The sequence below is a fragment of the Strigops habroptila genome, chromosome Z (assembly GCF_004027225.2).
Source record: "Strigops habroptila isolate Jane chromosome Z, bStrHab1.2.pri, whole genome shotgun sequence".
Lineage (NCBI taxonomy): Eukaryota > Metazoa > Chordata > Aves > Psittaciformes > Psittacidae > Strigops > Strigops habroptila.
Genome location: NC_044302.2, coordinates 90225445 through 90250766, shown reverse-complemented (window position 1 = coordinate 90250766; position 25322 = coordinate 90225445). Strand labels below are relative to the sequence as shown.

The 25322-nt window shown below is 41.2% G+C and overlaps 1 protein-coding gene and 1 long non-coding RNA gene across 4 annotated transcripts in view; both read right to left on the bottom strand.

Moving 5' to 3' along the window:
* GOLPH3 (golgi phosphoprotein 3) overlaps positions 1 to 9677 on the bottom strand; it is a 32646-nt gene extending 22969 nt beyond the window's left edge. The window contains exon 1 of the mRNA XM_030512768.1: positions 9168 to 9677. Coding sequence (XP_030368628.1) covers positions 9168 to 9380 — 213 coding nt within the window. The 5' untranslated portion in view covers positions 9381 to 9677. The remainder of the gene's footprint in view (positions 1 to 9167) is intronic.
* LOC115619859 lies at positions 2929 to 8512 on the bottom strand. 3 transcript variants are annotated; one of them, XR_003995139.1, is made up of 3 exons: positions 7990 to 8512; positions 7598 to 7816; positions 2929 to 4481 (listed from the first exon to the last, which is right to left on the bottom strand). It is a non-coding gene; the product is annotated as an uncharacterized LOC115619859 (long non-coding RNA). The 3 variants fall into 3 exon arrangements; XR_003995140.1 differs by having other exon boundaries at positions 7598 to 7664; XR_003995141.1 differs by lacking the exon at positions 7598 to 7816.
* Positions 9678 to 25322: the final 15645 nt, after the last annotated feature.

Here is a 25322-nt window from a genome sequence, read left to right as displayed (position 1 = left end):
TTAGGAGACTTCATCCCTTTTACCAGTTAGCCCCTCAAAAATAGTAATAAAAAGATAAAAACAATATGCCCAGAAATTGTCAATATTCAAAATAGTCAAGTACAACAGTTGCTAGAGGAGTACCCTGGATTATCTCACCTGTCAAAGGTTTCCCTTTTTTCAAGTCATTTGCAATGAAAACAAACTGGACCCCTCTTCCTCCTCTTCACACTAGATTAAGGGTCCATGCCAACTTATACCTAGGTAGCTCTTTGCTGCAAATCTCACCTTTAAAGTAAGTCATCACCTTCTCAACCCAAAAGGTTGTAATATCTAATTGTAATCATTGTAACATCCTAATGTACACAACTTTTGAAAATTAGTATCTGTTTAAGAAGGAAAGGCAAAGCAGAGTGCGGAAGTGTTTCTAATTGGAATACTTTGATGTCTGACTGCAGTCCCTCTTGATTTCCTCTTTTGATGCAACCGAAATCATTAGCCATTTTACTGGAACATAAGCTGCAGTCTAGTTTTAAACAGAAGATAAGTTAGTGAGGAAAATCTCTGAAGTGTCTAACCTCCAAGCACTAGAAATACTTTAGGAAAGCAAGCATACATATTCTACAAAGTGCAGTACTGTTGATAAGAAACTTGTCAGGTATTTGATTAACCTGCCACTGCACTTAAGAATAAATAACAAACAGCAACTGCTGTTGACTACTGGAAACACTAAAGCCAAATGCTATTACCCAGCTTTTCAAGCATATGCATAGGTATATATTACGTAGACACATCTCTTTACTAAAATGAAGATAATTAAAAAACATAACTTTGCTGAAGAGGAGGAACTAACACAGGCACACTGCTGAACCCTTATAAGACCCCTGAACAAATCAACACTTGAGAGTCTGACTGTTCGTTTAGGAATGAAAAGACAAACTTAGGAGCCTAACTTTCAGCATGATTAAGTGTCCACACATGCAGATAATGACTTCAAATATTTGCATGGCTCTTGCAAAGCCACCTTCCACCAGTGTCCATTCTCTATTCTCCATACTTGGTGCAAAATAAAGATGAAATTCATTTATTCCATAACCTGCAAATTGATTTACACACTACCAGCTATTGTCTCCGAGTATAGAATCTGACATTTATTTGAAAGTGTTTAATTAGAACCAGAGCTTAAATCCTCCACATCAGATATTTCAGTTTAAAAACTCCCAAGTCTTCCCACAGCAGTAAGCAAATATAGCTTGCATCCTGCCTAGATCTAACAACCAGAAGCTTACAACACAAGCCATGCACGTATTTAGCATCTCCTAATGGTGGGCTGACCCTGACTGGCAGCTGAGTCCCACATAACTGCTCCTCCAATCTCCCCCCAGCAGGATGGGAGGAAAGACTAGGAAAAGTGAAATAGCCAAAACAAAACTAAATGATGCAAAACACTGACTCACCACCTCCCACAAGCAAACTGGTGCCCAGCCAGTCCACAAGCAATGACCGGCTACCCATGCCAGCCTTCCTCTCCCTTTTTAATGCTGACCATGACACTGTACAGCATGGGATATCCCTCTGGCCAGTCGGGGTCAGCTGTCCTGGCTGTCCCCCTGCCACCCTCTTGCGCACATCAACCCACTCGCAGAGTGAGAAACAAACATGGTCCTGATGCTGCACAAACACTGTTCAGCAAGACATAAAACAAGGGTGTGTTATCAACACTATTCTGGTCAAAAATTGAAGACATAGTACTATACTAGCTGCTATGAAGAAAATTAACTCTATCCCAGCCAGGTTCAGTACACTTCTTTCAAAAACAGTAAGAAAAAACTAAATCTGGTATGCCCTTCTAATACAGACAAAGCAGGTACAATGGCTGACTAAACAATAGGTGGAAGTTTAACCAGGCAACACTAAGACTACAATTCCCTCCTCTAGGCTTATAAAAATACTGTATCCGCCCCAAACACAACAGCTATCCTTCTCTTCTACTTTTAATTCTAGAGCAGCCGCAATCTAAAACACTATGTAAAGCACTCTGTCATTTCAAACTGCGGAGCTGTACAATGTTTCATTTTGAGGGATTTGCATCTGGTCATTAATGTGGATGGATTTCCAGGGTCATGTTTTAGGTGTTTAAACTTCCCCTAGTTTTCTTTCAGTTTGTTCTTTTCAGAACAGGCCTCTCACTTGTTTCACTTATACAGGTGCAAACAACTTTCAAGAAACAGACTATCTTGTAATAATGCCACGTCAACGTTTTCAGTGAGATAAAAAAAAAAAAAAATCCACTCATTGCACTGTTCTCACATTAAAAGGTATAAGTTCTTCCATTTATTACTTAATATGTAAACTGAAAATGTCAGCCACAGACTGCAGGTGCTGCTAAAGCGGAAGTCCCATTCAAATATCCAGCAGCCACAAAGTAGTTTAATTAAGGCTAAGTGATCGGTATTGATTAGGATTGAATATCTACCTGGCATTTACCTCAACCCAGCCTTCTCCAGTGTTCAACGCAGAAGACATACTGAAATGGCAACACAATACATATGGAATGCTCCTCTTGCGATAGAGACTCGACGTGGTTGAATGTGGAAGTGCCCATGTGAAATCAAGCACCTACTGAAGTAAAAACTGGAGTGCGATATGCTGTGTTGTACAAGAATGACTGGCTAAATAGAAACCTCACCTAGCAGTTAAGGACTTTGTAAATAATACAATCACATGATACTATCTAGTAAGACCATAAAGGCAGATGACTATGAAGAATATAGCAGTAACCAGCTTACAAGTGCTCAGAAGAATATCAGCAACAGAAAGATATGCAAAAAGCTCAACAGACTAGTTTCCCAGTGTGATGAATGAATCCTGTAACATCCACAAATAATAAAACAGCTATGCAGCTATGAGTGTAACACCTCTCCAATTACAGAGATCCAGCTTATAGGGCATACTATGTTACTATCTTAATGGTCCATCACAAATAAGGGGGATGGGAGGGTAAGACAGAAGAAAAAAAGAAATAAAAAAGGGTTGAAATTCAATAGCTTAGTACAGCATATAGGGGGGAGGTGGGAAAGACTTGGCATGCATAATACTGGTTTGCACGCAGACTAACAGCTCAGTCATAGTACCACACACCTGTGTGCTTCCAGGCTTATATACAGTGCATTTAGAGGAAGACAACAGTAGTGCACTATGTTATGTGTAACCTTTAATTTTTATATCTGAAAAGCGTATGGGAAATCATTCTGCAATAATGTGTTATGAATATTTCTGGAAGAAAAATCGATTACTGAAATTGATCTAAAACCTGTCTGCAAGCCGATAAAAACCCAGTTAAAAGTGACACATACGTTGACCATTATTTTTTTCTTTCTTTACTTAAAGTTATGAGAAAACAAATTGAGAATGTTGTCTAAGAAGAGGAAACAAAGCCACACATGTACCCCAGACTACCTTCCTTTTCTCTCAGTAATGCAACACAGGATGACTATGTGTTGTAGTAATAATTTACTCTGGGAGTAGGAGTCGTTCTTGAATATACTGGCTGCAACACTTAGCCTGTTCAATTCAGCCTTGCAAAGACGACTCACTACATGTAGCTTAACTAATTGAGATAAATGATGCAGTACCTGCACTACTTGAGGATCAAAGAACACCTGAAATAACACCAGTTAGTCTTCAGTTCCATGATTACTTCCATTCCAGCAATTAGCAGCAATACTTTTGTATATACAATTCATACTTTTTTTTTTTTTTTTTTTTTTTTTAATAAAAGCAGCTTGCTATAGGGAGACGAAGGTGAGCTACAGCTTTGGGTTTTTAAGAGCACTCTGAAAAAACTGAGATGCATCACTAGAAGGGCTCTGACAACGTTTGTCTTTGCCCTGCTCTAGACAGCTTGACATGAAAGAAGGGACTACACTGCTCTGGAAGTTATCCGTGAATAAATAATTATGAATTATTTATTAAACACATTACAGATTAGCCATGCTATAGAGTGGGGATAACCACACTAGCTGCATGCAAAACCAGGAAATACAAACACCATTTTTACACAAAGCCAACTTGCATCCAAAATGCTGCTTTCAAATCAGCATGTCCTCCAAAGAGCCCAAAAGCAGGATTTACTCTGCAGCAAAGAGGCACTGCATCGTGCAGCGCACAGAACTGGGGTATACTCCTTCTCCCACATCTCCTATCTTCTCCTACCCTGTAATTTATGTATGGATATGAAATTAAAATAAAAAACAAGACCAAAAAGACAGAAAACTGTGAAAGAAATAATTTTTCACCACAGACATTACACACTTTGTTGTTATTAGTCCCTGAACATTTGAGAAAGAGCATGTCTTTGTCAAGGTTTCAACACATTCATACATCATTCTTCCAACTGAAATGCAAATTCCCAGCAGACGCCTCTTCATGTTTCACTCATTTGTCTCATTTTCCAGCAAAACTTGGGAGCTTTTGAGTTGACATTCAGGCTGTTGCTGAAACTTTTTTAATAAGAAAAAAAGAGAAAAAAACCCAAACAAAAAACAAACCAGACAAAAAAAAAAAAAAAAAAAAAAACAACAAAACAAAAAAAAACCAACCACCAAAACCTAAAAAGATACTTTGAAGACTTTTCAAAACTTATTTGTTACACAGGCAAAAAAAGCTCCAACAACTTCCTCATAATATCAATTTCCCTAATCTTCAGATCAGCGAAAATGCCACACACCCTGAATGTTTTCAAAATTCTTATTTCACCTTTCAGAAAAATCTCTTTAGGATTAAAATACAGGGTTCAGTAACAAATCCAGACACTCGTATTTCTAATAAGAATAAAGAAACTACATTTCAGGACTAATCTGATCCACACAAAACAGCACATCTGAAGCAGGCAAACTAGCTCCCTAACATCTTATGTCAATACGACAAAAAATATAAACTGGACACCTTCACAATACCTATTTGGACAAAAAGCTATGCAGTAACACTACATCTTCAACAATAAATGGAAGTTTCTGAAGGCCAAAGATAAGTAGCAAAGATACAAGATAATTCATGCACCCTAAAAGGTGATTTAACATTACTTCACTCTCACAAATGACATTTTAGTCTTCACCAAAGAAAGGGTAAATAAGCCCAGAAATATTTACTATAGCAGTAGACCATAGTACATGATGATTATTTCAGCACACTATAACTAGGTTTTCTTTCAGCAAGTAAGGAATTAGTTACAGACCAAATAAATATTTTATCTTACTAGGTACCAGGTCTCAACAGCTGCTTCAATTCGTTTCATTGAGGCACATTGTACAGACTGTAGAAGCAGCTGTGTACATTGCTGGATTTGAACAGATTCCTAACATGTACCAAGAGAGAACTCCAAAAAGGAGTGGGGGGGAAAAAAAACCAAACCCAAACCCCAAGCAAAAAAAAACCTTACAAGTACAAAGAACTTAAATGGAAAAACAGTTAAGAGAGCACAGCCACTTAGAAACCTCTCAGTTTACTACGGGACTGAGTTACGAGATGTCTGAAAGAGCTGTAATGAACAAACTGGCCTGTATTCATCTCTCATTTGTCATTTTTAAATAAGCTAACTTTTAACATTTATTACTCCCTTCTTTTGGGAAGGATGACCTCAGATGCTTGAGTATTTCTACAGAATAACCTGTTGTGGCTTTGACCTATCCTACCACAATACTTTATACAGCAAAGTATTTTATTTCAGTGAGTATTTTTTATTCTTATAGCAACCGGCTATTGCTCTACTCTAAATGGATGAACACAACTCCCTTTCCCAGACATGTTTCCGAAGGGTTTCCAAATAAGTGTAGGTGTTCTTGTGATGCTCCCTGAGGAATTCTAGCAATGTATTTTGTTCCACTATATTACCTGCTCCTCCAAGGACACCGCATCTGTCATGTTATGCAAGCATGCGCATATTTCAGCACATATCCCTTATAACCTATCTTGACCTTGGAATACAGATGTAGTTATGCATACACAGAATATACAAACGGACGAGAAATCATTGGTGGAAAAGTGCAACCAGTACACATATATCAAGTACAATTTAATTAGGCCAAACAGGGAAAACAAAAGAACAACAAAAAAAACCCAAACAAAAAAACCCAAACAAACAAACAAAAAAAAACCCCCAAAAAAACAACCCACCAGCAACAAACAAAAAGAAAAGGAAAACAACAACAAAAAAGGCCATGTCCAGAACCATGTGCAAACACAGTTAATTGTGTTCAAGCACTGAATGGAACGGAACTGAGGTGTGCTGTGTTTTAGGGCAGCCAGACATTCTCACCACCAAGCTCATACTGCAGCAGCAATCAGGCAACAACTCACAAGTTTTGCTGTGGTTGTCTGCAATCCTGAAAGCAGGTTTCACATAAATACCTGACAAACTCCTAGAAACATTGAACACGTCAGTCCGTCACTGCCTGAAACACTCTCTCCTAAGAGTAAAGACTCTGCCACCTACACTAACAAATTATAAGTGGTCACTCCATACACGAGGCATTTTGTATACGATTTACATGATGCTAAGCCATATTCACCAGTGTTTAACTTCAGAAAAAAAATACATCAAACCCTGAAAGCTAAGTTCAACGCCTATACCAGTGACTTCTGAGAGAAGATATTTTTAGGGAAATATGTTCTTTGACTAACTCTGACTTTTTTCTTATCTATTTTTTATTTATTTTAAACTCAACATTAAATTATTGTACCTTGTTGGAATGAACAGGAAGGATGTGATCAGCTTTAAATCTACTGGCTTTCAGTTGAGCTTATAGCTCACACACTTGCCTTCGCCTTTCCCTTAGACTTTTGTATAGTTTTAGTGTTTTACTTTACAGACTCTATACTGCTTTTCTCTGCTGGCTGCCATGAGAAAGTCTCGCACAGATGTCACAGGAAATCAATCCTATTGGAAGTAAAAATTCTGTAAAAAGCATTTCCAGATGCATAAAGTAAGTAAATTTTGCTTACTTATCATTAGAACAATAAAGAACAATAACAACAAAAAAATCACCTTTTAAAATAAGTCTATAGTCTTATTTCCAGTTTTAAAACGAAAAAACTGGAACAAAGTGTTTTTACATAGTGCAGCTTGTACACAGCGGTACAAGCAGACCCAAAAAATACAAACCCTAATGATTATGAATGCATTCATGATGCATTCCAAAACAGTGCATGCTACAGTTTCTGCATATAAGCTCCCTAACCTAGAGATGATATTATCATTCTTTTTGTCTGATGTTTCAACTGCAAAATCCCAATGGATTTAGGGGTGTCTGTGCCACTGTAACCTCTCCGTTTCTTTTGCCATACAAACAAGTACTTGATCATCTGCAGTGTGCGCCAAAGTTAGATGATTTGTAATTTTGTAATTTGTAATTTTGATGCACACCAGTGCAAATCTGGATTTTTAGGCCCAATATTAACTTTTGACATATGATGAAGACTTGCACCATATAGTCTTTCTAGGCAGACAGAATGCTCCCTACCTGGAAATCTTTAGAGCCTAAGGCCCACAAATTCAGCAGATTTAGCACTCAATCCATGAAAAAAAAAAATAGCCGAAAGATCACCGAGTTTATTCCACCTTCCTCAAGGCAAGACCACCTAGGCAATCTGCCAGGTATCTGTCTTGTCACGTTTAACTTACTTTCCTGCAACTATTCAGGTGCGTAGAAAAGAGAAACATGCATATGCACAAGTCCTCAATTCAACTGCTGAAAGTACACATCACTGAACACCTACAGAGTTTATCAGGATGTCATGGCAAGGTCCATGCGAAAAAATGAGATTACAAGAATATGGCCTAAAATACATGATCAGTGAGAGAAATAATATATGCTACTGCAGCAGGTACGTATACAGATACAACCACACACATTAAAAAAAACCAAATGTTGCCAGGACTACTCTTTATTCACTATCAAACCAGCAAATTTATTTTAGATGCAACACACTGCCAGAGAACATATAATTTACCAGCTTCCCTCCTCCAGTATTCTGTCCTCATGAACATGCACAGTTTTAAGAGACTTCCACCCAAATCAATGAACTGGCTTCATTAATGTACTTACCACACACACACACACACACACACACAAAAAAAAAAAAAAAAAAAAAAAAGGCAGGCAAATAGGTTGCTAATCAAATTCATTGTAACTCGCAACTAAAATAGAGACATATTATGCTTCACAATACACCACTTCAGATTAAACTGTTCCCCCAACAGGTCAGTGTGCATGCTTTTTATATTGATTACCTTTTCAAAGGAAACAAAAATCCAACACACTGGCAGAAGTAAGCCTTCCTCAATTACTGTTATTCACAGTATCATAACAATTAACCTATAAATTCAGTAAAACCACAGAATTATATAATAATGCCATTTCCCCATTTTGACACACTTCTCATTACTCAAGACCCATTTTTGCCATATACATCTCCCTCAATTTTCAGGCACTGTTCACATGCATTAGACTAGAAAGTCTTAGTAGAATGCAGCGTTAGAGCCCTCAGTAGAAAGGGCTCCTACGCATCCTAAAGCACCTGCGAACCCCATAACTACCACAGAATTGTGTCTGACAGAATAGACAGGAGAAGACAAGACATTAGAGCCATGGGTAAGTTGTAGGAGAAGGAGTGTAAACATCACAGATCTACCCAGGCCTCCCCCCCAACGCTGACAAGAGGCCCTGGCCCTCACCTCCAGCGTCCTCTCCTGCCCCAACCCCTCTGCTGCCTTCCCTGAGACATTACAAATACGAGAACTCCTCTGCAAACCCTGCATCCAAAGGGCGATCCAAACTCTTGGCCAGGGTCCTCCTCCCTCAAAATCCAAGCACCTTCCACATCTCCCCCAAAACACTGAGCCTGTTCCAGTATCCACCCCTACCCCCAGCAACACCACGCCTCTGCCCCAAACCCGCAGCAGCACCCACCTACCAGCCCCCTTGCCGCCATCCCACCCATACCCTCGCACCTCTTGGGCTCCCCTTTCTTATCAACGCTCTCCATAAGCGCCCAAATTACCGGTGTCCCCTCAGGCACTCCGTTCCCGTCCCCTTCCCCACAGCACCACCGGGCCTCCTCAGCCAGCGACTGCCCAGCGTCCCGCACCTCGTCCCGCCCCAGCTCCGCCGCCACGGCCCCAGCCGCACCTCACGGTCCTTGAGGCCCAGAAGCAGCACCTCCTCCATGAGGGTGAGCCGCGTTTCCTTGGAGTCGCCCTTCTCGTCGTCGCCGGACTCGTCCCGGCGGCCTTCATCCTCCGAACCGCCCCCCGCTCCTCGCTCCTTGTCGGCGGCGGCGCTGCGGGAGGCCTCGGTCCGGCGCTGCACCAGGCCGGAGCTCCGCTGGGTCAGGGAAGTCATGGCTGGAGGCTGCGGGAGGGCAGAGGCCCGCGGCGGGGAGAGGCGACAGCTCGGGAACGGGAGAGGAGAAGAGACGGGAGCCGCAGCCGCCTCCGCCCTATCCGCACCGGGACAGCGGCTGGCCGCGGAGAGTCATGGGGAGCGGCGTAGGGGGGAGGCGGAGGCAGCGGGGGCCGGCGTCCCCCCCTGCGGCGGCCGAGGTGGCGGAGGCGGCTTCTCCTCCAATATGGCGCCGCGGGCTGATGTCAGCGGAGGATGTGGCAGCGCCAGGCGGAGCGGCGGGGGGGGCACCGGAAAAGGCCGCGGGCGGGAGGAGCTCCGCGTGGCGGGGGCGGGGCGCAAGGGGCCGTGAAGCGGGGGCTGGAGGGTCCTTTTCTGACCGTTTCTGACCGTTAGTGACGGTTACTCGGGGCTGTGGAGAACGGCCGTTCCAACGCTCCGGGAGAGGGACCGGCCGGTGCCATAAGCCGGGAGCGGGCTACTGCTCTCTCTTAAATTAGCGGGGTTTCTTCTTTAAAAAGTGCCTTATTTACAGCCTTAAGCCTGCTTGATATAATTTTTAGCCACAAGACCGTGTCCGATTGCTAGCACAATGCCCCGCAGGAATCTCCATGTATATATATATATGTGTGTGTATATATATGTGTGTGTGTACATATACTTCCTGGCTAAGCTAAGGTGAGCTCTCAACAGTCTTGACTTCAAACTGTGGAGATTTGGCTCCCCCTGCTCTGCTGTCAATGAGCATCTGTTCAAACCTTTAGCTCTTTTGAATGTGGCACACCAAAAGCTCAAAAGAACTACTTAGCAAGGGTAGATCCTGTATATGTTTCCATATAGTGTACTTTATTTTGAGGGTGCTGAGGCACTGGCCAGGGTGCCCAGAGAAGCTGTGGCTGCCCCATCCCTGGCAGTGTTCAAGGCCAGGTTGGACACAGGGGCTTGGAGCAACCTGCTCTAGTGGAAGGTGTCCCTGCCCGTGGCAGGGGGTTGGAAGTGGGTGAGCTTCAAGGTCCCTTCCAACCAAACCAGTCTGTGATTCTGTATATCTAAGATACAAATAAAATATGTATATAAATACAGAATTATCTTTAGGGGGTTTTTTAGGCGCACCCTGTTTAGCAAGAGCTCCAAGTCACTTTGTGAGTGACTTTAGCTTCCATTGTTTCCCACATCCTCAATTCTGTCACCAAGCCATTGTGGCTTCGTGATAATTCAGTGTACCTTCTTCAAGATCGCTGGTGAGAAAGCATAGCAGATGGACAAAATTGATCCCCAGAGGAACTGAATCACTCACACAAGTGTTCACTGATTGTTCCTCTTCTGTGTTTTGAGACCTGCTAATTATTCACAGTTCAATTTACTGTATGACAATCTGGGGGTTTTATATTCCTAGAATTTTTAATTAAACTGATTTGCTGTACCAAGTCAAATGCCAGTCTGAAGCTTAGGGATATAACGTCACTGTTTCTTTCATCAGATGAACATTTGCCTAAAGAAGAGGTACTGAAATTGCATTACAAGATCTGTTTTCTGGAAATATCTTTTCTGAGTAGTAATTATGCTCAAATATTCATTAATTTAGTCCTGTATGAGCCACTTGGATATTTTGCTGAGGATCACAATTAAGATGATAGGCATGTAATTAACCTGGGTCATCCCTTTTATCTTCTCCTAGCACATATTAGCTTTCTTCTGTTCTTTAGGACTCCCAGATTTACTGAGAATCATAATCACAATTGAGATCAGAAAGAGGTTCTAGAAAGCTCTTTTCAAAACCCATATACAAGTTATCCTGGCTTAATGATGCAAATTACCTAGCTTCACTACTGCTGTTTAATTTTTTCTTCAATTATACTGTTAGACAAAAGTGTTTAATCATTGTCCTCTATTGTAATATTTACCTATTATCCAAGAATACAAGTCTATTTATCAAACACATTTTTAAAGCACTGTTAAAAATTCTTACATTTCACTCTAATAATATCATTGTTAGAATTTGCCTTGTATCTACATTCAATTCCCTGTTTCTTTTTGTTGGCAAAAATTTCACATCACCACTTATATTTTCTTTAATTCCTAGGTTATTTAACAAAGCAATATTATCTTCACCTTTGTTACCAATAGATTTACTAATTTGGGCTGTTACTATTATTTTCACGTTCCCACCACACAAGTATGGCATTTTAACTACATTTGGCTTTTTTCCTGATTGCAATTTAAGGCTTAACTCATGGAATGTTCATTAGGAACTCCTCTTTTCTACTTTCTTTGTTTGGGTCCTTTCCTCAAGGGCCACAAAATACTCATCATTATTTTCATTTTTTGAAAATCACTTTTTTAAAAGTAGCTGATTAAGTTACCTATTTGCCTGCTTTTCTGGGTTTCACTACTAAAGTGACCAAAATGTAATCACTTGTTGGTTAATAAGAATTCTTAGTTTTGTTGATCGATTTAATTTTTATCAGGATAAGGTGCACTATGAAGTTCCTTGTATTTGACAGTCACTTTTCTGGCTTAGAAATTCAGCTGTTTGCACAAATTAAATGGTGTTATTTCAAACTAATATATTTTTTCATTATTGATTTCAGTTCTGATTCTTAGTCTAATGAACGTAAACTAAGTTCAGTGTGAATCGAATTAAGAATGCATATAATTGAATTTTTAGCCAATTAAATATTTTTTTAACACCCATACAATGCTGATACACAAAATCAAAATTTGAATGAAGAGGATCACAAAAAAAGACACATTTCAGCATGTGATTTCATTTGCATTGATCCCTTCTACACGACTGAGAGCTGGTATGTTAGCAGGGACCGCTCAGCTTGTTGGATCTCCACCTAGGAGATCCTAATATACCATATCACAACCTTCTTCGCTGCAATTTATTTTACAGTACCAAGCTGTACTTGAAAAGTATTACAGAGTCAGATGTGGCTCTATCAGGAGTTCAGAAGGCTGTAACCCCCACACTGTGTTTGGCACTGGCCAGTGCAGCATGTGGGTCATGTCATTTGGGTTGTCACTGGGTACAGACTCCCTTTCCTCCCTCCATCCCAGTGCCAGTGGCATCCGGCCTGAGAGCTGAGGCACTAAATTCTTTAAACATTCTGTGGAGAAGTAATGTTGCAGAAGCATAGGCTGTAATCTGTAAATAATTTTGTTTGGCTTGCAGTAAATTCAGCTTGTAACACATCCTTGTTTATTCTTAAGCCCGTATCTGGCAGAATTTCTACTAACAGTTGCTGATGAATCTAGGTTATCTTTACTAAATGCAGTAGTCTTCAAAGTAGTTAGGTTTTTTGAACTATTGCTAGCCCACTGGGAAGTTGAAATGAAAAGGAAAATAGGAAAGGTGTGAATTCTGGGCTCTTATTTTATATTGTGCTAGGTGCAGTTGCCATGATTTACTTCACCATGGGAGCAGGGCTTACCTCAGTGATGTCAGCAGAAAAAGTGATTGACAAACTGGTTGCAAATGCCTGTCGGGACAGCGAGTCAAGCAAAGAATAACTTTATTGAACAGGAGGTCACATGCTATTAACTAGCCACAATTGTTTTGCGACTTGAACATCCCAAGCATGACACACAGCTGGTTAAAGCAAGTAGTTGTACCAATTCTTAAGCTAACAGGTGTGCAAGGCTCTGAAATGTAAGATGTAGAGGGCAAATCGTAGTACTACTGTCGCAGCATCATAACAAGATACTGCTAGGCAGACTTTGGTCTTGCAGGGTGATTAGCTTAATAGCACATGCATGTTTTGAAGTTGACAGCAAGAAGGCAGCAGTTGTTTTCTAGAAGACAGCTGCTGACTCTCGTACGGCTTCACCTTCCAGTGGTTTCACCAGTCAAGCTTGTTCACATTCCTGCTTGTGTCTTCCATTCCCTCCCAGTGAAAGTTCAACACTCCCAGTTATGCCACAAAAAACAAGTGTCAGGTGGAGCTGTGGCCGAAAATCTGACTAAGGATCTGACATAAAAACAACAGTCAAAAAAAGGTCATATCTACCTATATCATTTCAGGGATCTATTGGCAGGGCAGCCTCACAAGTGGGCACTGTATCATTACTGAAGGAGCACTGCGCTGGAGCGCAAAATATGGAAACCCAATGGCCAGAAGCAAAGGGAAACATGATTCCCTAAGGTCAAAGTGTCTTTAAAACCATACTGATTAAAAACATGCTGCTTGACAGCTACAGTAGGCATTAATGCCAGAAAGCAACTGTAAGGAACAAACTATCTTGAGATTTGTTCTATCCAATATTATCTCCAAGGACAGGATTTTCACTTCCAGTAAGAATCCAGATGCTGAAAGTTACAGAGTGACGACAGAAGGAGGAGCTCGAAGAAATGGGGGAGGAGAATGTGTGGCAGTGTAAGTGGAAAGAAACTAGAGTCAATGATCAACTGATTGTGGAAATTGTGCATAGTACACAGGGGTCTTGTAATACAGAGTCACAGAATGGTTTGGGTTGGAAGAGACCTTAAAGCTCATCCAGGTCCAACCCCCTGCCATGGCCAGGGACACCTTCCACTAGAGCAGGTTGCTCCAAGCCCCTGTGTCCAACCTGGCCTTGAACACTGCCAGGGATGGGGCAGCCACAGCTCCTCTGGGCACCCTGTGCCAGCGCCTCAGCACCCTCACAGGGAAGAGCTTCTTCCTGATGTCTAATGTAATCTCTTCCAGTAAAAAAGTAATTTCCCTTATCCTATCACTACATGCCTTTGTAAAAAGGGCATGAAGTGATAGGAGAAGGGGAATGGCTTTTCCCTCTTTTTAAAAATTTGTTTATTCTCACTATTCTTTCTTTTGGTTTCAGCTTAACCTGTTTCACTAGTACTGTTGTTCTGGTTGCTAAATAAGTCCTTCACTAGCCTGTGCAGACCAGCTGGGATTTTCTTGTTGGTTTTAGGAATGAAATTTTCAACACTAGCAGCAAATTTTTCTAAGCACTTACTGATACGGCTTTTTCTATCCATACAACAAACCCTTGCTTTGACAGCTTTTAATGCCCAATAGTTAGACATCATTTAAATTATAAGTTTACAAAATCAAAATTTGCCAATATATCTTTTTCCCGTGAGACCCTTTAAGCTTCCCTCTTGGGGTGATTTAAGGATGTTTTAGGCTTCTCAAAAATATTAAGCATTATTACTTTTAGTGGCATAGCACCAGCTGTTAACGCCTAGCTCATATAAAATTAGATGCAGTCATTAAGTCAGTAATAAGATTTAACTTCAAGGGACTTTGAGTTAAAAATTTAATGCTGCTTTTAGTTTTTGTATGTACAAAACCAGTAAATTGTGGTTTTTAGAGACAGAGTGGCAGATATCTTAGAAAAACCAAAGGCGGACATGCAAAGGTGTTATTCACATTTGTCTATTTCAGAAAGGGGTTTTTTACTTCAGGGATTTCCAGATGCTTTCATTTTCTCATCTGCTGTGGAGTTCAAATGATTGCTACTTCCTGAAATCTGTGTATTGTAATAGCATCTTCCTCCTTGTATCTGAGCGATACTGTTCAGTATCAGGAATCTGTACTGGTGTTTTAATATTACAATTATAGTACTGAAATCATAAGGGCAAAAGTATTAGTGAAGGTGCTATTTGTAATGAAGATGTGCTTTCATTTCTACACTGAAGCAGTTCAACCAGCATCACTAGGAAAAATGTGCACACACATTTCTTACCTTTCATTGAATAAAACTGAGTCCCATGATGCCTCCACCAAAACCATCATTGGTATTTGGGCAAAATTAACAATGTTTAATGCAGTGAATTTTATACAAATTCAGTTTTGAAAAATCTTTATTTCACCTCCTAATGTAATAAATGCTTTACTATCTGTTCCTTGTAAAGTGTATAAATACTCATCAACTCATTAAAAAAGTACATGAAGCCAGATGGTGCAAAGAAAATTGTTCCATAGAGTTGTAATTTACAAGATAAATAGTGATTAGGACAGTATTCTTGTATAAATAGAGAGTGCTTGTGTCATGCAGAAATGTGTGTAGAATAAATGTCAATTAACTTTTGGTAGGTTTACACACTCTTGTTATGACCAAAGACCCACACAAAGAGAATCCAGTAACGAGTTGTAATTTTAGAACAGTAATTGTGAGACAGAGCCACAGGGTCAATCAGGAAGAATAAGGATTCCAGGAACTAGCGGTCATATCAACTCAGCAAAGGTGTGTGAGCAGCTGGGATAGCAGCAGCCATCTCTGAACCTTTATAAGGACTGTGGTAAAGGAGATAAAGCTGCATTTTTGTCTCACCTTGTTCCCAAGAAATCAGCTAAGCACATTGCAATGTCTGTTCTGCTCTGGCAGAGATTGCACACCCTGCTCGTGCTGGATGGCTTGTACTTCTGGTGGCAGCCAGGAGGTGGTCATCGCAGTGAGGGCCAGAAGGTTTTTAAGTCTGACAGATCATAATACCTTCCATAATACCTTCTATCCAGGGTGCAAAACCACTGATAAACATTTTTAGATTAAACATGCAGACATCTCTGGGTTAGGCAAATTAATTCATGAATCAAACGAGAATGGAAGCATGTCTAATTAGTATGTTACATTTAAAGTTGGTTTTGAAAATACAGAACAATAAAACCTTGTGCAAGTCTTAGCATTATGTCTTACTATCCTGCTGTAAACTTCCTTGCACAGTTGTTGCCATCACGAGCCGCTAGAGACCAAATATGGATTTGATTATGACAGAGGGAGAAAATTCCAGAAGATGTTTTTTGTAGGGGACACACTTGCTTTTAACTGGGTAAGTTCAGAAGCAAGACTGCTCACTCAGCAGCACAGCACTCCACCAGCACTGCTGCTTTTGTTTTAACCTGCATTCTGGCTGCCTCCATTACTGCAAGACAGAAAGCTTGAGAGTATTATCCCCATTTTTCCATAGGGTTAAGACAAGCCAAATGTGTGGACTGATTTTGGGGGGGTTAATTCTGCACTGGATTATATCTGTGCAACAACATCTACCTTAGGAATTATAAAATAATATTATTGCTAGATTATTTCTATGTGATGGCTTTTAAAGAGATTTCACTGGCTAATACTTTTCCATCCATGCAAACATTTATTAACAGATTTGGTGCAAAAGTGCTATTATTCAAACATAAACTTGTTGCTCTTCAGTGGAATAAGTACATTTTTGTAAGTACTGATTGCATTTAAGAGTTCATTAATGATTTATAAATATGTAAGAACTCCTGCTATGTACTCCTGTAGCACCAAACACAGGACTAACTGCACATGACTTAAGTAAAGATGATATACAATATCTAACCATGAGACACAGGGGGGGTGATTCTAGAATGTCTCCTGGTTTTTAATACTAGTATTTGTAGCAATCACAGTGGGTGCAAACAGAGCGGAAAACTGACAAGTAGTCAGGAAATATCAGAAAACTCATGATAAAGCAATAATTTTACAATCAGCTTTGTACATCTATAGCATGCTCATGTTTCTGCCTTTTGGTGGATTTTTTTCTCCCTAAAAAGTAGATAGAGGATTTGGAATTTGGGGATTCACTGTTGAAACTAAAAACAGCTAAAACAGCACCAGAAATACACAGTATAGCTGGAAGAGTTATGTGGTTTTTTTTTCCTAGGGACCCTGAATGGGGAAGCGGGGCTCGACAAATGCCTCACTGACTCCAGAGTGAACCAGCAGCTGAGTACATTCCTCTGCATGCCCAGACATGTAGCAGCACCATTAGAGAGCCAATGAGCCTGACAAGAATAGAGTCAAAAAACTTGGCATGAGAAAAGTTCTCCAGAATACTTTTCTATACCTGGGAGGAAAAGGAAATAAAGTTTCAAAAAGTGCTTGCATAGCTTATTCAGATTTATGAACTGCTGTCTTGCCGATGGCCACTTAGTTTTGCATTATCATATTTTTGTTTTTTTAAAGGCACTAAGTTGTTGAAAGTTTAGCTTGTAACAGGGCAGAAGAAGCTTTCCTTTTCTCCTGAATCCAGTTACCATTAAATTAAAGCTTCAAGCTGGGACATTGATACCTGTCTGCCTCAAAGCCTCATGCTAGAAATGACAGCAGTGTGCGGCAAGTGGCCGTCAGGTCACTTTCCCATGCTGATGCAGCCAGTTGCAGGAATAGCTACAAAACATACCCTACCTTTTGGGCCTCCCCAGAATCTGCCTCCCACAGCTGCGGGAGATGGTGTGATGCTCAGAGCAATAAGCTATGTCACCAAAGCCAGGATTAGACCTTCAGGGCTCCAGTAGCTTCCCCAGAGAGGAGAGAATAAAATGGATCAGCAGCTAAATTATCCTGGTTACAAATTAAGACAGAAGTTTGAAACTAAATCTTAGTGGAGAACCCCATCTGATGACTGGTAATAGGAATACATCCAGCAGCCTAAGAGCTTGGCCCTCGTATGTCCAGGAATCTCCAAACACCACAGATGCACCTTAGTGCAGTGGGGAGTGAGAGAAGCTGCTCAGTGTATCAGTACTTTCACCTTCACAGACAGTGAGTCAAGTATAAATCATCTTTGGAAGCAAAAATAAATGTCTTTCTGCTCTTGCAGAGATACAACAAATGATGTCTGAGCTTTCCATATTTCATAGATTCAGTTTAGGTTTCATGGAATCATGTAGGTTGGAAAAGACCTTTAGGATTATCGAGTCCGACTGTTCACCCAACACCACCAAGTCCACCACTAAACCATGTCCCTAAATGCCACTTCCGTATGTCTTCTAAATACCTCCAGGTCACACTGATGAGTCAGCCATCTGTATCGAGGTGTCCAGCTTTGGTATGCATGGTCTTCTCTCACCAAATATTTTGCCTAAGGTTTATCTATGCACCAGCTTAATTTGCCAAAGGGTAAACCAATGATTTTACTTAGCAACTATTTGTTACACAGTTAAGTCCTTCAGAGAGGAGAAAAAAAAAATCCTTTAAAAATCCCCCCAAACTAAAACTAACCTCATTGTTCATAGCCTTAGAAGTGGAGCAGCAAATGCAACTCTTGTGTTTCTCCAGAACGAACGCATGAATGCATGAGCTGAAGAACCTTTTACTGGCCTTAAGCATCATAATGCATCTGTGGCTGAAATCCAGTGAGATGATTTCTCACTGGTTACAGCAGGGTAGTAGGACCAGGCATTCTGCCAAAGCAAAGAAAGCACTCCCTATCCTGGAAGCATGGTCCCACTCTGACAAGCAAATTCAGGACTTTCCCTCTTCTTTAAATCAAATGGGCTCTGCTTTCCTGGCTGTAAACTCAGCCTGGAACTGGGGAACCAGCTTGGCACTTTGCCGTCAGTGATAAACATCTTGCAGCCAAAACCAAAGCGTTACTTATATCTGCACAATCCCAGGACTGTAAATTGGCCTCAGATACAAGTGTCATGTTTGAATACGTGTTCACTAGCCATTGTTAATATAAGGTTAATACAAGGTGCTAAGTGTTTCTAACATCCTGGTCCACAACAGGAACTAGTTTTGGCACTGCACAAGGCCACGTTGCTCTCAGCTATGTTACTGCAATGGAGCCAAAAACTTCAGCAAATAATTTTTATGAAGGTGTACTACAAGCTGGCAGTAGCAGGGACTTTATTTTTGCCATTAACATCAAGAAATGTGGATTGGAATAAGTAGGAGGACCAAAACTGTTTGAAGAAGATGCCATTTTTACCACTTTCCATTGGCAAGACTATACTGGAAAGATACTGTTGCACAGAAATAATTCTGAAATTTGAAAATACATAGATAAAGCTGCTTCAAAGTAGACTTTTTACTATGTCTCTTCAGCACAGCTGACAAAAATTAAAAAACAATCAAGATTCCTAATTCTGCTCCATCTGCCAGTTTCCCTTCCACAGGAAGGGACCCTTCTTGACCTGGGCGGTTGGCCAGCTCAGAGCCCAATAGGTTACCCCAGTTAGGAATAAAGCATCTTTGATGCAGTTTGGTTATTTACAAAAATATACAGCCCTACCTCTGAGCACAGTATAAATCAAACAGCTGGAGACAGTTTCTTTAAACACAGCTCTTGAAGCCTGCACCTCACCCAAGAGTCCTTTTGCAAGACTTCTCCTAACAGTTTTCCGTAGAGCAATGCATTTCTTGCTTCTCACCACCACCAGATACATCTGAAAATTGACACACCAAGCTTACTGATGAGCAGTGGCACATCTATGGCCTGCCCCAGTGTGGGACAGGCTGCGTAGACTTCCATAACTCAGCAGTGACAACTCAGTGATAGCTTCGCTGAGATTACTCGTTTATTAATGCAATTTGTACCGTCTCACAGCAGGCCCAAGGGGGCCTTCAGTGGGTGATTTTAACTGAGCAAGATCTTCCTGCAGGTTTAGTGTCTGGGTGGTACCTACTTGCAAACCAACAGTTAAACGAAGTAAACGAAAGCTAATATAGATGCATAAAATACATTTTCTACACCTTTAAAATCAGCCATACTTAAAGGGACTCAAAATCCCACTGTAAAAGCTTTTCAAAAATTCACATGGCCGAACAGATGCTGTTAAAGGGTGCAACTACTTGTTTGTGGTGGGTTGGCCTTGTCTGGATGTCAGGTGCCCACCAAACTGCTCTATCACTGCTCCTCCTCAAGGGGGGGGGGCGAGAATAAGATAAAAGACTCACAGGTCAAGAAAAGGACAGGGATAGTTCACTCACTAATTACTGTCATAGGAAAAACAGGCTCAGCTTGGGACAATTTAATTTATTGCCAGTTAGCATCAGAGTAGGATAATGAGAAATAAGAGCAAATCTTAAAAAACACCTTCCTCCCACCCCTCACTTCTTCCCCGGGCTCGACTTCACTCACATTTCTCTACCTCCTCCCCCCTGAGCAGCACAAGGGATGAGGAATGGGGACTGTGGTCAGTCCATCACATCACACACGTTCTGCTGCTCTGTCCTCCTCACTCTCATCCCCTGCTCTCCTGTGGGGTCCTTCCCACAGGAGACAGTCCTCCAAGAACTTTTTCACTGTGAGCCCTTCCCATGGGCTGCAGTTCTCTACAGACTGCTCCAGTGTGGGTCCCTTCCATGGAGTGCATCCTTCAGGAACACGCTGCTCCAGTGTGGGTCCCTTCATGGGGTGCATCCTTCAGGAACAGGCTGCTCCAGTGTGGGTCCTTTTCATGGAGTACATCCTTCAGGAACAGGCAGCTCCAGTGTGGGTCCCCCATGGGTCACAGCTCCTGCAGCAAACCTTCTCCAGCGTGGGCTCCTCTTTCCAGGGGCCACAGGTCCCGGCAGGAGCCTGCTCCAACCTGGGCTTACATGGGTCACAGCCTCCTTTGGACCTGCCAGACCCAATACAGTGTTTTCTTTTCTCCCCACATTCATGGAAAGATGAGCTAATTCTTCTTTACTCACTTACAAGAGTTCAGCTGGATTGAATTCCTTTTCAGTCACTCCTGTGATTAAGTTTACCTTTTCAGCTCCTCTTTGGTACACTCAGATATTATTTAACTAACTGAATGTAACTTTTCAAAAGTAATTTCTTGGTGGGGGAACCACCATATGCGATGTTCCTCATACAGATGCAAAGATTTAAGTCAACTTTTCCCTCTAAGTGTGCATTGCAGCAGGGAGATGTTTGCCTTGTGAGAGTGGAGCTGGTAGGCAGCAGGTTGTATATTGATAATTGAGAGGGGAAAATAGTCTACCAGTCTAGATGGAACATTGTCAGCAGCCAGCACCAGTTGAGCCATTATTACTTTAATAAGATCCAAAGATGATGAAGAAACATTTATGTTCTGTCATTTCCTGCTGCCTAAATGAGTCTGGGTCCCTGGTAATTGTATTTCAGCTGCTTCCAGCATCCATTATTACCTGCAGAACTCCAGAGGCTTTACATATTCATGCAGCCTCTACTCAACACCATTACTTAAGTAATGGGTTTACTATTACTGTATTTCAGTAACTAGCCATTTTTATCATCATCTCTGCCAGATAGCTATTCAGGCCCAATTTGAATCATAAAAAGGGTCACTTAGTAATGATGCCAGGCAGGTAATTTTCACTGGGAAATGAAGAGTCTCTCAATCAGAATGGAGAGAGCTCCATCCTACACTTGAGACAATGGGCTGCATATGGGCAAAGCACATCACCTGCATCAAACCTAAATAAAACCAAGAAGTAGGTAAGTAAAAGATGCTAAAAAGGGGGCGGAGTAACCAATCAGCTCAGCTATGCATGTCTGAAGCTTAGAAAATTAGGAATGCATCAGGAATCCAAAATCACTCTCTGAGCAATGGTTGTTTTCAGATTACAAGTCAGAACATGATTTTTGCTTTTCAACATCTGTACTCCATCACTGCTTCATCACAGCTCAGGCAGCATGATGGTGTTTGAAAACTCTGCCAGTCCAAGCCAAAGCACAGCCTAAGGACCTGTAGGCCTGAAGAGCTTCACAGTGCAGCTATAGATTGAATTACCTGGTTTTGTTTACATTACCTTCCTTCTGCAGGAAACAGGTCAGATCCACTGCAGCTACACTTTAAATCACTTTCAGGTTTCTACAGCCAGCCTCAAACAAAGCAAAGCTGGTCTTGGTTGTGGTTTTTGGTTTGTTTTTTTCTTTTCTCACAAGTGTTAAATAGCTGGAGTTAGCCGTGCATGTAATTTACGTTTCAGCTAGCTGCGCATTAGATGTGGTTCCCAGGATTTACCTCTTTCAACAACACAGCAGCGTGAGAGCTGGATTTACTGCACTTTGTGGTTCCACCTTCCACCTCGTCTGCTCTAGCTGGGGGTTGTCTATTGAAAAGGGCACCCTCAAACAATCTGCTATTGTTGTGTCCCCTTGCAGGGGGAACATGCTGTGATTTGGATCAATGAAGCGATCTGAAAACCAATCCATGAAAGCAAAATATGTATTTCCATCAAATCAGCTGGCAGCGGCATGACACTAACAGCAAAGGTGGTGAGAGCAGTGCACAGCAGGACTGACCCCCGTTGGCAGCCGTCTGCGGGTGCTCCTCGTCTGGTGTAACCCAAACCCAAACCCTGCTGGGAGAACAGACCATCATTGTTCTTTGGTTGCTCATGACGCTCCACTGCAGGCAGCAGCACAGCAAACTACTGAAAGCCATAAGAGACATGCTATAGTAGAAAACATAGCTTGGGATTATCACCCTGCTTTTTCCCTGATGCAGGTTTTGTTTGTGAGAAGTGCTACGCGGTAGGATTTTACTTATTCCAAATAATTATTAATACACGACAACTTCCAGAAATGCCATGCTCTTTATTGGCAGGGAAGCAAAGGACCCTATACTTGGAAAAGACTGGTTAAGTCACCTGCAGTACTTACTTTTTGGCTTTCAGCTATTCCCACCATCTCAGAAGAACACGACAGGAAAAAACTAAGTATAGATGGCAGGTATAAAACCAATCTTTTCCAAAGGTAAATGAACAGCCATCACAAAAACATGTCAAGAAAGATTTCTTACGAGTGAACCCACGGTGGAAATTTTGGGATGGGAAACTGGGTGGAAAATGCACCAAGTGACTCATAGGAAACAAACTGGGTTTATCTGTGTTGGGAGCTTAAGGAGCTTGGCGAGGAGCATGCTGTTCTAATTTCTGAATTGGAGTCATAGTGGAAGTTGAAATATATTCTTGCATCATCACCAAAACATGAAGCAATGACACTTACACCCTCTGCATAAAATTTGCTTCTCTGTCATCACCTTCATGTATAAACATACTGTAAATCAATGCCTGTAGATACACAAAAGGAAGTGAATCCCACTGACTGCAAATTGAGCTAGCTAGCAAGCCCACAATGCTCTGACATTTAAAAGCTTACTAGTATTTATAAAATATTTGAAGATTTACACTTAATTAGCAAAACTAGATTAATTCCAGCTGTGTTAGCTGTTCTTAATTGGGAATTTTCTTCTGATGGGAAAAAAATAATAACAATAAGGATTATAAGTGACCTTTTAGAAGTCATTGAAATGTCAGTTGATTTCCAGGAAACTCATCAGTTCCCTATAGTAAAATGAAAAGTTTATTTCAAAATTCAAAATGAGACATTATCCAAGATGAAGAAAACTGTTGCATTAAGAGAAAACTGGAATACCTGATCTGACTGTAAAGCAGCAGATTTCCCTGTTTGGGAGTAGCATTGCTTTTAGCCTGGAAACTGCAGATAAGAATTATGCCTGAGCTGCAGGTACAGGCATTTTAGTCTCATTGTCCCACCCTGATTTCTTTAGTAACCACACAGCTTCCACCAAAGCCTTGGAAACCAAGAGATAATTCTGATTGTATCTGACAGATTTGGAAAGTTACTCAATTCCAACAGGAAGTCTGGAGATGATATGGCTTGGCCACACCAAGTCACCTCCATTTACTTGGTCCCCCAGGAACCAAGATACTGAATTTGGCTTGTCCAGCAAGTTAGTAGCAATGACAAACCTATTAACTGCTGATAGGGCATATGATTTAAGGACAGAGAGGAGGTGGATGGAGCAAGAATGGAAGATGCTATGGTATGAGTAAGGGCAGGAAATGCCAGAAGAAAGGATGAAGTTGAGGGAAATGTGGTATGGCCAGACAGGGCAATGCTGTGGGAAATCCCAGTTCTGCTGTTCACAAACTAACAGATGCACTTCATAGGTACGTGTTATCTGCCTGCTTTGAGCATCCAGGCGTAACATTAAGGCAAGTACCTATTTCATTTTACTGCAGTGATAAAATAAAAAACCTGAGAAACCAAATGCTTGCTGACAGTGGAGCACTGTGCTGCAATAGAGCAGCAGCGTTTACTGCTCCATAGGGTTTCCATGTGAGAACAAGGCTTCACAGTAGTCCAAAATGTGGCAGCATCAAGCATATACATGTGCTTGTCCAGATGTTATCCATCCTATTAGCCTCTTCTCAGCCTTTGTAAGAAGTTAAAGCTAATACTCTTTAAGTCAAACTTACATCTCAAGCCAGCATCCCCAGGACTCACAACTATTTGCAGTCTCTACTACTTTCTTCTAACACAGCGTGGACAACCCAACTTCAACTCCCTTTGTATTCAATGTGGAAGTGCTCTCCCCACAAAAATGTTTATCCAGCTGAAATATCAGCTATCCTCACCTTCTCTGTCCACTCTTTTCCAAGATAACTCCACCAGCTAAGACTTCTGCCAATCCTGCCAAAAAGCCTGTCACAAGTTAACTTTACTATAAACCAAGATAAAGGACCTGAGTCCATCAGAATAAGGGGTTTGCCCCTCCCACCCCACACCAGTAAATTAGTCCTGGAAGAGCACAAGGGTCTGTATATAGAATGCTTTTTTCAGACTTAAGAGTTCACTAATCCATCTCCTCTCTGTCCCAGAAAACAGAGTCCATCCCACATAATTTCCAAATAGTTTTATGTAAAGCCTAGCTCTTCTCAAGACAGTACCAGGCAGTAAGTACTGCATATGAAGTTTACAGCTAAAGATCAGAATGAAGGTAACCTCTGCTGTGATAAAACTAAATCCATCAGTAGACATACACAGCAGAAAGTATTTTACCACCTCCTGAAGTTACACTTGTGTCCTTTGAGAAGAATGGAAAAAGTTTTAACTGCAGCAAGAAATCAGGAGGCCAAGTCGGCTCTGAGTACCTCTATAAAGTACATATTTGCTCCGCAATATGGTGTAAATCAATAGCTGAGCATTTTCACTAGTGAATGCAGTCTTAAATCAAAGCCAAGTGGCCAAAGTACACTCTGATCTCCAGACGTGGGTGAGGCAGAGGCACACCTTGTGTTACAGCACTTTGCAGCCACTGCACAGACTGTTGCTGCGCGAGTCTTCAAGAACAAATGTGTGAGTGTTTTGTAACATTCTCTTTAGAAAAGAACCCAAGGCAGCACAATGTTCCCCCTGAAATGGGGAAGATGTACACTGAGAAAACTGATATAGAGTTTAATAAAGTCTCA